Source organism: Carassius auratus, chromosome 6, assembly GCF_003368295.1.
Source record: "Carassius auratus strain Wakin chromosome 6, ASM336829v1, whole genome shotgun sequence".
NCBI lineage: Eukaryota > Metazoa > Chordata > Actinopteri > Cypriniformes > Cyprinidae > Carassius > Carassius auratus.
The window spans coordinates 27,349,569-27,362,165 of record NC_039248.1 but is presented as its reverse complement, the minus strand read 5'-3'; the positions used below and the strand labels follow the sequence as shown (position 1 = coordinate 27,362,165).

The window sequence follows — 12,597 nt, the reverse complement described above, 5'->3', positions numbered from 1 at the left end:
GGCATGGAGATGGGTCTGACCTCTTGGGTCAAGCAGGATGTGTGGTGAGCAAAAGTTATCTTACTAAGCATAGCGCCACGTAGTGTTTTGGATCATTTCAAAGTTTTAATCTACGTTGACATCAAGTCAGCATTTTTTATTATAATTTTATAATTGTATAACGATTAAATCAGATGATGGATAAATAAAGTAGCTGATCAAAAACATGATGAGATGTATAAGGCTTTCATAAAACAAAGCTACTATTACAAATGATGTGTTGTCATATTCTTATTGCAGGAGTAACTGAATGATATTCTATTATTTTAGAATGTTCCACAACAGCTGGCTCCGTTGACTGTTGGATCTTCATATTGATTGTGAGGAAAAGGAAGATAAATATGTATGTATATATATATATATATATATATATATATATATATATATGTGTGTGTGTGTGTGTGTGTGTGTGTGTGTGTGTGTGTGTGTGTGTGTGTGTGTAATGATCAAGTATGATCAAAGACTATAGAATAAGACTTTGATATGATGCATAGCAACTGCTGTTTGCCCCAAATGTGATTTTACACATCCGTTCAGTATATAACAAGTTAATATGATGTTATATTTGAAAATATAACACAATTCTATATACAATTATATTATTGGGTTTTATATATTATATACTATATCAATGTAATTATATACAATATAACACAACATTGTCTGTTTTTGCCCTGTTTTGCCAATAAAAAAAAATTAGCTATAAACTAATATATATATATATATATATATATATATATATATATATATATATATATATATATATATATATATAGTGTGTGAGTGTATATAAATAAATAAAAATATAATAATATATTTTATTATATTTTATATTAAAGGAAATATTAAGCAAAATGTCCGAGACCGAGCTCCTGAGATTCAACATGGCTCGCGTGCTGCTCTTTTATCTGTTTACTCTGTCGGGTGTTTTCGCCGGACGGTATTTTAATGAGAATGAGCCCTGCTACAGACCCCAGCCGAGGAGAAACCTACAAGGAGTTAAGTATGTCAAACTATCATTTTTCTAACCTTCATAAAACTCAAATTATACATAAAGATTTGTATGTCTAAGTTACCTGAGTAGCGCATGGAATGCGTCTCTAGGGCCGTGTCTCAAATCTCAACGACAACAGTTTTGAGAATCAGACGTTTTTCCCAAGTCAGGCGAGTTATACACTTTATTGAGCCTAAAAACTGACTAGGTAGCTACATCTGGGTTTTACTTGTGAGTTTTAATATGTTAACTTTTAACTTTCTTCTTACTCTTTTAAAAAAACGTAACAGATAAAATAAATCAGGTAGTGGTTCTTTTTTCCTTCTGGGTTTGTAAATTTGTTAGCAAAAATACGTGTTAATGTCATGCTGAGAAATATGAAAAAATATATATTTTGAAGTTATTTCCTGTTCTTTTCTGTATGCTAATATATTTCCTTTTATTTTCTTGTAAACCTTATTTACAGTTAGTTCATTTAAGAGCTTAATAACGTTCTAATTATATTTTATTTATTATTCTTATTCTTATTTTTCTGGCTCATATGGGATATGTGTGGAATAACACTATGTTTACTATTTTTGTTGCATAAAATATGTGAATTTTCTGCTTTGAATTGAACTGCCAAAATGTGCAGTATTGACCACAGCATACTGTATCCCACAATCCAATGCACTCAAATTGACTTTCAATTTCCAGTGTAATGCATGAATCATTTTCCCCATTATTTGATCATCTCATTTTAATTTTTTGGCTCCGTTGTCGCCCAGTCTATTGCAGGCGACTCACGTCATGGCAATTCGGCACATGAAATTATTAAGAGAAAGACACAGCAGAGTGGTGAAAAGGTAGCCATCATGAGACCGTTTGACACCTGCTTTATTTATGATTATAAATGTCATGCCCTCAAGGTTCATTTCCCATTTTTGGTTATTAACTGAAGAACAGATGGCCTGTGCATGGGTTATTTGCTGGAGTTTCCTTCATGGCCTCTTGCTGCTTGCTGTGAATGCCTTTTCAGTGTTCTTGTGATTAGCGAAGAGAGAGCTGGATTTGTGGCTTGATGGAACAACTTTTTGTGTTTTTCAGGACTGGACCACGTCCTTATGAATATATGAATTTAAAAGTGCTCCCCAAAGCATGGGACTGGAGAAACATTGATGGCGTCAACTACGTCAGCACCACACGCAACCAACACATACCACAATACTGCGGCTCCTGCTGGGCACATGGAAGTACTAGCGCTATGGCAGGTGAAGGAAAATATTGTTAAAAATGTAAAGCAGGTCAACCAATCCTTTTTTTATTTTCGGTGTGTATGTGTGAATCACAAAAGGAAATATTAAGCAAAATGTCCTGGGCTGGCTGGTTTTTCCCATTAATTTCTGGAAAATATCTCCATGTTCTGTGGGGAAAAGTAATCAAGGGATTCACATGAGGATGAGTAACTTAAGACACATTTTTGTGAAGCTTGCATTTTCATGAGGAACCAAAGAACATCACCAGCCCTAGCTTCTCATGACTTACAGGGTTGTTAAGTTACAAAAAAGCAACAGTGTGCATGTGTATGCCATATAACGTTTGCCTACCACCTGACTGTCATCTGATGTGCAGTTATGACTTAAAGGTGTTTTCCTGATCTCTACGAGTTTGTACGTGTTTGAGATCAACCCCCTTAACATATTAGTGAACTTGCCACTTCCTCTTACTTTAACACAAATAGTGTGAAAAAAATTTCTATGTTAGATGATCCATAACAGTATTATTACATATGATATTAATCTACAGTACCATAAGTAGTGCGTAGTTTTAAATGCATCTAATTCATTTGGATCTTGTTGTATCTAACAATAAAAATAATTTAATTTTCATAATTGAGAAACTCATTTTTTATTTTTATTTAAATTGGAATAAAATAAAAAACACTCTCATTTTTTTATTTGACTTCTTGGCCTCATTATTCAATATTTTCTCATAGCGAAGCACATCTTTTTTACTGACCCTTTGTTGTAAAAGAAAAAAAAAATGTTCCTCTTTTCTTGTCAGCGTATGTAAATTGTTTTTTTTACTTGTAGATCGTATAAACATCAAGCGGAAAGCAGCATGGCCATCTAGCTATCTCTCTGTCCAGAACGTGATTGACTGTGGCGACGCAGGCTCCTGTCATGGCGGAGATCATTCTGGTGTGTGGGAATATGCACACAGTAAAGGCATTCCTGATGAAACCTGCAACAATTATCAAGCCAAAGATCAGGGTAAAAAGTTGTTTGCTATGACTTCTGGTAGTTTCCTCATTGGACATTTGTATATCATTAGTTTGTATTTCTGTTTTTTCAGAATGTAACACCTTTAATCAGTGTGGAACCTGCACAACCTTTGGTGTGTGTAATGTAGTAAAGAACTTCACTCTCTGGAAAGTCGGAGACTATGGCTCAGTCAGTGGGCTGGACAAGATGAAAGCTGAGATCTATTCTGGAGGACCCATCAGGTATGCAACATTTTGTGGTATGCAAATGGTTGTGCATAACCAGTATTTCTCGATTTTTGACCCTTTGCCTTTGCAGTTGTGGGATCATGGCAACAGACAAGCTGGATGCGTACACTGGTGGTGTGTACACTGAATTTGTACAGGATCCCTATATAAACCACATTGTATCTGTAGCCGGTTGGGGCGTTGATGAGAATGGAGTGGAGTACTGGGTCGTCCGTAATTCTTGGGGAGAGCCATGGGTAAGCAGAGCCTGACAGCTGGGCTAGAGTGTTCCTATGAACAAATGAGGATGAATGTTTTTTTTGCTCTTTCGTTATACAGGGAGAGAAAGGCTGGCTCAGAATAGTCACCAGCGCATACAAGGGCGGCAGTGGGAGCCAGTATAACCTGGCCATCGAAGAGGACTGCATGTATGGAGACCCCATTCTACCCAAAAACTACCTGTAGATAGCTGTGATGTTCTTCACAGACAAAAGAGCCTTAGATTTGCCAAACATGATTATTTTGATGATGCCTAAGATCAGTTACAGAGGTTTCGTTTGAATCGTTTTTAATCTCAGGAATGTTTTAGAGAAATTGTACAGATTTGTTTCTACAATTCTGCATTTGTAGGCCTCCTTTTTATTGGTTTTCTACACTACCTAATGAGCAGAAAGGGATAATTTTTTATGCACATTTTTAGGATGTTTTAAATGGACCGAACTCAGGCCAAATGGTCATCTATTGACCTTGTGTGCTGAAAAGGTTTTAGGTTTTAGGGTTTGCCATGTTGTATTAAAAGCAAAATTACATAGTTTGCCATTTCTTATTTTTTGCTTTTAATGCACCAGTTAAACCCTGTCAACATGAAGCCATGGATCAGTTTAATCGATGCGTTCAAACATGTTTTCAAACACACTCTTTAATAAAAGTCTTATCAAGTTCTACTTCTTGTCATTTTATTGTGGTAAATTGTTATAATTTAGTTTAAACTGGAGTTTAACAGTCTAAACTGTGTCTTTGTGATCAGTTGTATTCAGTTCTATCAGCCAATCAATGTTAACAAATTCTTTGAATCTTTGATTTAAAGACTACATCAAATGATAAACTCATGTTGCAATTGCCCGTGGTCACTTTTTTTTAGTTAAGTTAGTTTAGAAATATTTTGAAGAATTATATAAAGCAGTAAATATGCCTCTTAATGCAACAGCATTGTATTAAATTGGCATCTACTTTTATTGAAGACTAAAACTTCCAAAGAAACATGTCTCCAGTATACCTCGACAAATATATTGTGACCTTAGAAAGGATGACACTATAGACTTAGTACAACCTTGTTTAATAAAAATGATAACAATATACAAAAGAGCAAAACCAACGTCTTACATACATAATTTCAAGGCAAAATAGAGGCTCTGAAATCTTATGACCTCAAAAACACACTTTGAAAGTTCAACACTCATGTCAGTATTTTCGTTGGAAAGGTCAACAGAACAGTATTTACACTAAAATTGGCTGTCCGTTCACGAAGAGTGCTGCAGTCCTATGGTCGTTCCACTTCTCAAACGTCCTACTAATTTCGATGGTTAGTTCATCATAATGAAGTTGGATTTGCAGTGAGCTATAATGTAAAATTGGAGATTAATGACCAAGTGTTACATAATTCTGAGTTGCATTTGCATGCCCCATAAGTCATGGTTCCTCTAGATAAAATGATGCCCCTTTTAGAGATACTATGAGAAACGAACATCATAAATGATCAATCTCGTCAAGCATATTTTCATAAAAAAAAACAACAACTCACCAATGAACTCAGCTACAGGGTCATGTTCTCCCTCAGTGCGGATTGTTCCCGCTATGCTGTCATTTTCTAGGATGGGTAAAAACAGCTGGACAAAGTCTGAGGTATATGGAGGGGTTATCACGTCTAGAACCTGTCCGAAATGAAACAAACTTCAGACTAGATACTGATGTCAGTCATCTATGAAGAAACTGTGCCACTCAAATCAATCAAAGCTCAAAACTAAGACATAAGCCTCACCTCTGTAACAAAGTATCTGATGAGTGAAATATCTGTGTTGAGCTTCTCAAGACATCTGCGGATGTAGCCGACCACTGGAAGAACATAACCTCGACTCAATAGGTGAACCATACGATCCAGTAATGTCTTCTTAAGCTCCATCTGAAAAAAATAGAATAGTAACTTGAATACTGGAGGAGCAAATAAAAATGCACTGTTTCTACCATTTTTGCAGTCTTACAAACCTGCTCCATGACATCAAGCTGCGAGTGCTCTGTCTCAAACAGTTTGATGAGCAACTGTAACACCTGCGGATGGAGAAGCTGATGGCATGTGCTGATCTGAGACATAAAGACAAATGTTAATGCTTAAACGATGGTGAATTAGAATCTTCATAATAATGGTTTGGGTAGTGACCCGTTCGTACTCTGTTGGTATTGTTGGAGTATATTTCATTTACCTCATCCAGTAGTGCTAGATGGACAGGAGTGTGGTCCGTCTGTAGCTGGAAGTAACGAGGCTCAGACACGGTCCAGTCGACCCACTTCAGCACTCCCATCGCTACCACTGGAAACCTGCAATACAAATCCAGAAACACCAAATGTACAATCTTACAAGACACCACCATTAAAAAAGTCAGTAAGGTTTTTAAAAACAATTTAACTTGTATTCAGCAAGGATGCATTAAATTGATCAAAAGCCATTTATAATTGAAAAGATTTCAAAATAAATGCTGTTCTTTTGAATTTTCTACTAAATAAAAAGAATCCATAAAAAAATACAGAAATCTGTTTGTTCATACCTTATGCACTGGTATAATGTGCTGAGTTCTGCTACTAGCTCAGTAGCTCCCTTGTTCTCATTGCAGCAGAGATTATGAACTGTCTCGATGGCCTTTGAGGTCGACTTCAGCTCATCTTTATTTATATTCACACGCTTGTTCTGGAAATAATTTTATATAATTCTTTAAAACATTTCTCGTTAGAATAACATACTAAGAAATATGCATTTTTTTATTACATGATGTGTTAAGTGTGTATTCAATCCGCACCTTTTTCCATGTTTCCACAACACTAGCAGCATACGCTAAAATGTGGATATATTTGTGCTTGTGGTCCTGGTTGATTTTAGCTCCAGGTTTAAATAGTGACTGCATGAACAGATCCAAAAAGGCAGGAACTCGGATCTACATGGAGAAAGAAACAGTTGAATATTTCACCCAAAAATGAAACTTTACACACTCTCAGGTCATCCAAGATGTAGATGGGTTTGATTCTTCATCAGAACAGATTTGGTGAAATGTCGCATTACATCACTTGCTCACCAAGTGAATGGGTGCCATCAGAATGAGAGTCCAAACAGCTGATCAAAACCCTCACAATAATCCACACAACTACATCATTTAACATCTGAAGCAAAAAGCTGCGTCCGCAATATTGCTTTCTCCAGTAAAAAGTAATCTTGTCTGAATCAGGGGAGAAATATGCCCAGATTTCTTACAAACATCTTACAGATGTTCATTGGTGGTCTGGAGACTTGTGGATTTTTTTATCAGTACTTTGTACTCTCACTCTGGCGGCACCCATTTACTGCAGAGGACCAATTGATGAGCAAGTGATGTAATACTACATTACTCCAAATCTGTTCCCATGAAGAAATAAACTCTGTATCTCTTGGACAGCCTGAAGGTGATTTTTGGGTGAACTATTTATTTTTAAGCTAAAAACAAAACATAAAAAAATGCAGTTGATTTATGTGCATTTTCATAACTTAAACATAAATACACAATGGGTTAGGAGTATTAATCATTTATTCTATGCATTTCACTTTTGAATTAACTTGTTTCCTGATCTAGCTCTCTAAAAAACCTGCAGTTGTATACTACAAATATTATTATTTTGTGACAAAATTACTTATGCTTCTTTATTATAAATTGCTTTGGATTAAATTGCTGGCTAAATGCATACATGTAAAGAAGATTCTGACCAGTTCTACAGGAGGTGGATCCATGCTGCTGAACATCTTGAACAGGACTGTGATGTCTGCTGGGTTCAGAGCCCCTTTGGACAGCATGGCACCAAGAGCCTGGCATGCGCGTGGATATGCAGCAGCTGTGCCCAGCGCTAATGTGATCTGACTGGCATCATGCCCCCTTAACACATCAAACAAATCAATAACATAGTTATTATTAATCATCAGATCAATAAGGTGGATGAAACAACCTGGGGTTACACAAAAGCACCTCTCATGGGCATATTTCTGTACTTCCTGTCCAATTCGCCGCATTGCTGAGCCGCCCTGCTCCTCTTGAGCGAGGATGGACATCATGGCTTGAGCAAACAAGTATGTGTGCTCTCCGTGACACACCATCTTCTACTCAAAACACACACAAGAATGAGATCTGATTATAAAAACACAATCATAAACAAATACAGCGACCTCAAAAAGATGCTCACAGCAAACTCGGGCAGATTTTTCTCCAGGTTCTGTTCCCCTCCATCCAGCAGTGTGGCGAGAGATGTTCGTAGGACTCTGGAGAAAACCTCCAACTGTTGACAGGCCGTGGACACGCTTGTGATCTCTCCTTGATATCCTGCATCTGAAATCAACTACAGACAACATACACGATCAAGGAACATTTTTACCACAACATTTACTCATTTCAGCAATATGACCATTTTTTGAATCACTTCAGCCCAATTTTTGTTACCTTGACAGTGAAGTTGAGCATCAGGCAGTCTGGATGAGCCTCAGCTAGTTTGTAGAACAGATCTCTCCATGTTGTGTGTGCTATCATCTGCTCCAGCCATGCTGGTGTCTGAATAGAGAAGAACATTCAGCTCATTCATTAGCCTGATAAACAAAGTCAAGCTGTAAGCAGCAAAACAATTCTTCTTCTGTATTATGGCGGTTATTATGAAGATTATTATGAAGTGTAATGGATTATCGAAAAACAGAAAAAATACGAAACAGGATTTTACACATAGACGTGTCAAGACCTAAAACATGCATTTACACAATAGATTAGGTGACTTTAATTTCAGAATCAGAATTGGCTTTATTTGCCAGGTGTGCGCAAACACACAAGGACTTTTTTTTTAAGGTGCTCCTGGTACATACAAAAATACATGCATACATACACACCTGACATGAGAACAAGAAATTAAAATAAAGTTAAGAAGAATTGGCAATAAATAATGTGAATGAATCTGGAACAGTATACAGGTACAGTATACAGGTGCTGGTCATATAATTAGAATATCATCAAAAAGTTGATTTATTTCACTAATTCCATTCAAAAAGTGAAACTTGTAAATTATATTCACTCATTACATACATGCTGTTATATTTCAAATGTTTATTTCTTTTCATTTTGATGATTATAAATGACAACTAAGGAAAATCCCAAATTCAGTATCTCAGAAAATTTGAATATTGTGAAAAGGTTCAATACTGAAGACATCTGGTGCCACACTCTAAACAGCTAATTAACTTAAAACACCTGCAAAGGCCTTTAAATGGTCTCTCAGTCTAGTTCTGTAGGCTACACAATCATGGGGAAGACTGCTGACTTAACAGTTGTCCATTAAAGAGTTGGATTCCCATGCTAAACATGGACAAAGTTTCAAAAATTAAGTTGTACATTTGAAGGAGTATTTTTGTTCCCAAAATACTCCTTCCGGTTTGTCACAAGTTTCGGAAAGTTTTTTTCGAGTATGGCTCTGTGTGACGTTAGATGGAGCGGAATTTCCTTATATGGGTCCTGACACAGTTCTGCCGGAAGAGCGGGCGCTCCCGTATAGGGAGGCTGAGCAGCACAGACTTTCACTGATCAGAGCGAGAGCGTCGCGAAAAGTCACAAAAGAAGTGTGTTTTTGGTTGCGAGGGCAAGACAACCCTGCACAGATTACCAAAAAAAAAAAACAGCATTAAGGGACCAGTGGATGGAGTTTATTTTTACAGAGCATCAACAGGGTTGTGCAAGTGTTTTTGTTTGTTCCCTGCATTTCGAAGATGCTTGTTTTACAAACAAGGCCCAGTTTGACGACGGATTTGCGTATCGTTTATTTCTTAAAGATGATGCAATCCCAACGAAAAAGGGTCACGATTGTGTGTTGGAACCGCAGGCCGTGAGTAAAACTGCTTAAAATATCTCTGCCTCCTTGTTAGTGGGTCCCCTCCCATGCCAGACCCGGGTTTGAGCCCCGCTCGGAGCGAATCGCTGCTGCTATAGCTCTCATTCAGTTTCAGCCTTGGGATCTGATTCTGGATCATAAATAAACGTCTGAATCTGACTGTAAGCCATGGTTTGTTTTGGATGATGGTTTTTCCCTCACGGTAATGTCACAGCTTCCACATGCTCTCAACGCAAAAGCCTACTGGCGCTCGTGATTCTTTAGCTCCGCCCACACGTCACGCCTCCAGCCGGTCGTGTTTTTACGGGAAAAATAGGTACAGACTATCTTTCTATTATGAATATAATAAAACTAAAGACTTTTTGGAGTTATGAAGGATGCAGTACTACTCTATAGGTACTCAAGATTAACAGGATATTGAGTGAAAACGAGCATTTCACCCCCCCTTTAAGTAATATTCAAATTTTCCTTCGTTGTCAGTTATAATCCTAAAAAATTAGAGAAATAAACATTTGAAATATATCAGTATGTGTGCTACGAATTAATATAATATACAAGTTTCACTTTCTGAATGGAATTAGTGAAATAAATCACTTTTTGATGATATTCTAATTATATGACCAGCACCTGTATTGATTTATGTACAGATTTGGGCATTTTTACTAATTTTTACACTAATTTCATTTTGAAATTGTACTTAACTTCATAGAAACTTTATTATATATACTGTATATTTGTGCTGTATGTATATATATATATATATATATATATATATATAATATAACATAATAAAGTCTCACCTCTCCCTCAACAGTGAAAATAGAATCTGCTTTCTGAGGGTCAAAGTGTTTGATTAAGAGACTCTTTAAATGATTCTCCACTCGCTCCTGCACCTGCGCGGGCTCCACACCTGCAAAAAAACACACGAAATTCTTTTTTTTTTTTCTTTTTTTTATCACAGGTGTGACTCTCAAACTGTCCCGTTCACGTTTTTATATAAAGTTTTACAAACGCCTGTAACTTTTTTTTCACTCGTCTTAGCAGTAAATGTAACCATGGGGACCCGCGTCCAACGAGAGCGCGACTTCGTCCGTTAATTAATCCACAGCAGCTTTTATTTCTGTGAGTTCTTGAGTCGTGTGAAGACTACAAAACTGACCAGAGCAGCTCCGGTGGACAATAATGACTGGATTTAAAACCTTCAGACGACACCAACCTGAAATCTACGTGTCTGTAAGTTACCGGGACCACACACGAAACACAGGAGAAAAGAGAGCGACTCTTTCGCACTGAAACGTTAAGAATTGACCACCAATTAAGTTCAACTCGCTCCGATTTAACTAAGTTACTAACTTACACTAGCTGTAAAGTAAGTTAAGTTCCTATTAAAGAAAATTAGTCTGTGAGCCCTTAAAATTTAGGGCTATCAGTCTCGTCAATAACTGAAATGTGTGTGATCGTAACCGCTACAATAAATTCAAATAACGTTAGTGGACGTGCAACCGTTTTTTGCCAATGTAAAAATAAGGAGTCGTGACGTATGTAGAGATTCAAACATAAACACGTTTATTCAGGATATGTGTATCATTGACTGACCCATTTGGATGAGCCACTCCGCCAGAAGATTGACGGTCTGTGCTACAGCAGAGTAGTTCTCTGACAGTAGCTGGATGACATGCTCAGGTGAACCACCTGCCTGGAAATACCTGCGGAGACACGAATCCACCTGCACTCACCAAGGAGATCAATGACTCAACTCAATGTTGCTTTGAATCATCTTCCTCTTTATATACAAATCACCCTCTCTCAATTTGAGTGACTTACGTTTTCAGGGTGTTAAACACGGTGGGCTCCATGATATAGTCTCTGCTGGAGAATTTCTGCAGACAATCCTCCTGAACTTTTCCATCAGCCTCAGCATCCGCGTATCCATCCTCCTGGAGCGACAGAAAGATTGGAAACGGTCAATTTATCTTTTAGTGGCGAATTAGAGGCTATTTAACTGTATTACAGTAGTTCTTAGATCAAGTTATAATTTGTGCATATTACAATCTAACATAATAACTTACGATATTAAATTATAATCATTAATAACCTTGAAAATGAATGTGAAAGTGTATGGACATATACGACAGAACTAGTTAAGTTATTATTATGATTATTATTGAACATGGCACAATGCTAATTCCATGTTTTTATCTATATAACGTTCCCATGTTTCATCATGATGCAGTCATGGATTTTGCATTAGTCATGTTCCACCCTGGATAGTTTCATATAAATACGAATATGGTGCCACGACAGTAACGTGCTCTTTGTAAAGTTGAATAAAAATCTAAGCAACTCCTCATTTCAAAATTAAGCTAGTAACGTTAAATCAGATTATAATTTCATGGTCTTGGTGTCTGTGGTGTGTTTTCAGGAAACTAAAGTTACCATGTTGCCGTCGTGTCCCTCCCATTCTGCAACATTGTTGTAGTATTCTTCGTCCATTGAGAGAAATAAACGGATTTCTTTAATCTAGAAAAGCGACTGTTTACAAAATACGCACGATAACACCGAGCGGCGCGTGTTTAATACGTCACTTGAGCGCTTCCTTCTGGACTGGATATGCTGGATACACGATCTGTACCAAATACACTTGGTCTGTACTATGGACTGTAAAAAAAAAAGGTTCTGTATAAGTCAATGTCGGTTTTTATTACTGGTTAAAACATTTATTAAAAAAATATATATAGCGAGAGAAATGGCTGGAGAAGATTTCAAATGGGATAAATTGATTAAACTTACCTATTTAAATGGATTCTGGCTGTCGGGCCGTCAAGCGCCCTCTGGAGGAAAACAGGTTTGTCCCATAAGAAGAAGTTGTTTGCTAGAAAAATGTGCCGCCCAATGTCAGAAGAGCCATTTTGATGTCAGTTTGAAATCATCCCGGTCAAAC

General features: G+C 37.0%; 2 protein-coding genes across 4 annotated transcripts; one reads left to right on the top strand and one right to left on the bottom strand.

The window, feature by feature from the left end:
• Nucleotides 1-22: 22 nt before the first annotated feature.
• LOC113105100 (cathepsin Z-like) lies at nucleotides 23-4,447 on the top strand. 2 transcript variants are annotated; one of them, XM_026266217.1, is made up of 8 exons: nucleotides 23-44; nucleotides 310-359; nucleotides 879-1,042; nucleotides 2,120-2,283; nucleotides 3,106-3,285; nucleotides 3,368-3,518; nucleotides 3,595-3,760; nucleotides 3,843-4,447. In XM_026266217.1, the coding sequence occupies exons 1-8, from the start codon at nucleotides 38-40 to the stop codon at nucleotides 3,966-3,968; spliced, it is 1,008 nt and encodes a 335-aa protein (XP_026122002.1). In that variant the 5' UTR covers nucleotides 23-37; the 3' UTR covers nucleotides 3,969-4,447. The 2 variants fall into 2 exon arrangements, with proteins under 2 accessions (XP_026122002.1, XP_026122003.1); XM_026266218.1 differs by lacking the exons at nucleotides 23-44; nucleotides 310-359; nucleotides 879-1,042 and adding an exon at nucleotides 1,808-1,878.
• Nucleotides 4,448-4,822: 375 nt separating this feature from the next.
• On the bottom strand, nucleotides 4,823-12,149 carry LOC113105097 (negative elongation factor C/D). Of its 2 annotated transcripts, XM_026266212.1 has the most exons (15): nucleotides 12,093-12,149; nucleotides 11,481-11,593; nucleotides 11,253-11,362; nucleotides 10,457-10,566; nucleotides 8,231-8,338; nucleotides 7,977-8,129; nucleotides 7,763-7,893; nucleotides 7,507-7,672; nucleotides 6,572-6,706; nucleotides 6,323-6,462; nucleotides 5,981-6,095; nucleotides 5,766-5,861; nucleotides 5,542-5,682; nucleotides 5,305-5,434; nucleotides 4,823-5,121 (listed from the first exon to the last, which is right to left on the bottom strand). In XM_026266212.1, exons 1-15 carry the CDS (start codon nucleotides 12,147-12,149, stop codon nucleotides 5,087-5,089), a joined length of 1,740 nt encoding a protein of 579 aa, XP_026121997.1. In that variant the 3' UTR covers nucleotides 4,823-5,086. The 2 variants fall into 2 exon arrangements, with proteins under 2 accessions (XP_026121997.1, XP_026121998.1); XM_026266213.1 differs by lacking the exon at nucleotides 12,093-12,149 and having other exon boundaries at nucleotides 11,253-11,382.
• Between the last annotated feature and the right edge of the window lie 448 nt (nucleotides 12,150-12,597).

Coding starts and splice junctions, on each gene's coding strand:
- LOC113105100 (XM_026266217.1), top strand. Junction 3,286..3,367: donor TTATCAAGCCAAAGATCAGG/GTAAAAAGTTGT, acceptor CTGTTTTTTCAG/AATGTAACACCTTTAATCAG. Junction 3,761..3,842: donor ATTCTTGGGGAGAGCCATGG/GTAAGCAGAGCC, acceptor TTCGTTATACAG/GGAGAGAAAGGCTGGCTCAG.
- LOC113105097 (XM_026266212.1), bottom strand. CDS start 12,149: ATGGACGAAGAATACTACAACAATGTTGCAGAATGGGAGGGACACGAC. Junction 11,363..11,480: donor GTGTTTAACACCCTGAAAAC/GTAAGTCACTCA, acceptor GTGTCTCCGCAG/GTATTTCCAGGCAGGTGGTT. Junction 10,567..11,252: donor GGAGTGGCTCATCCAAATGG/GTCAGTCAATGA, acceptor GTTTTTTTGCAG/GTGTGGAGCCCGCGCAGGTG.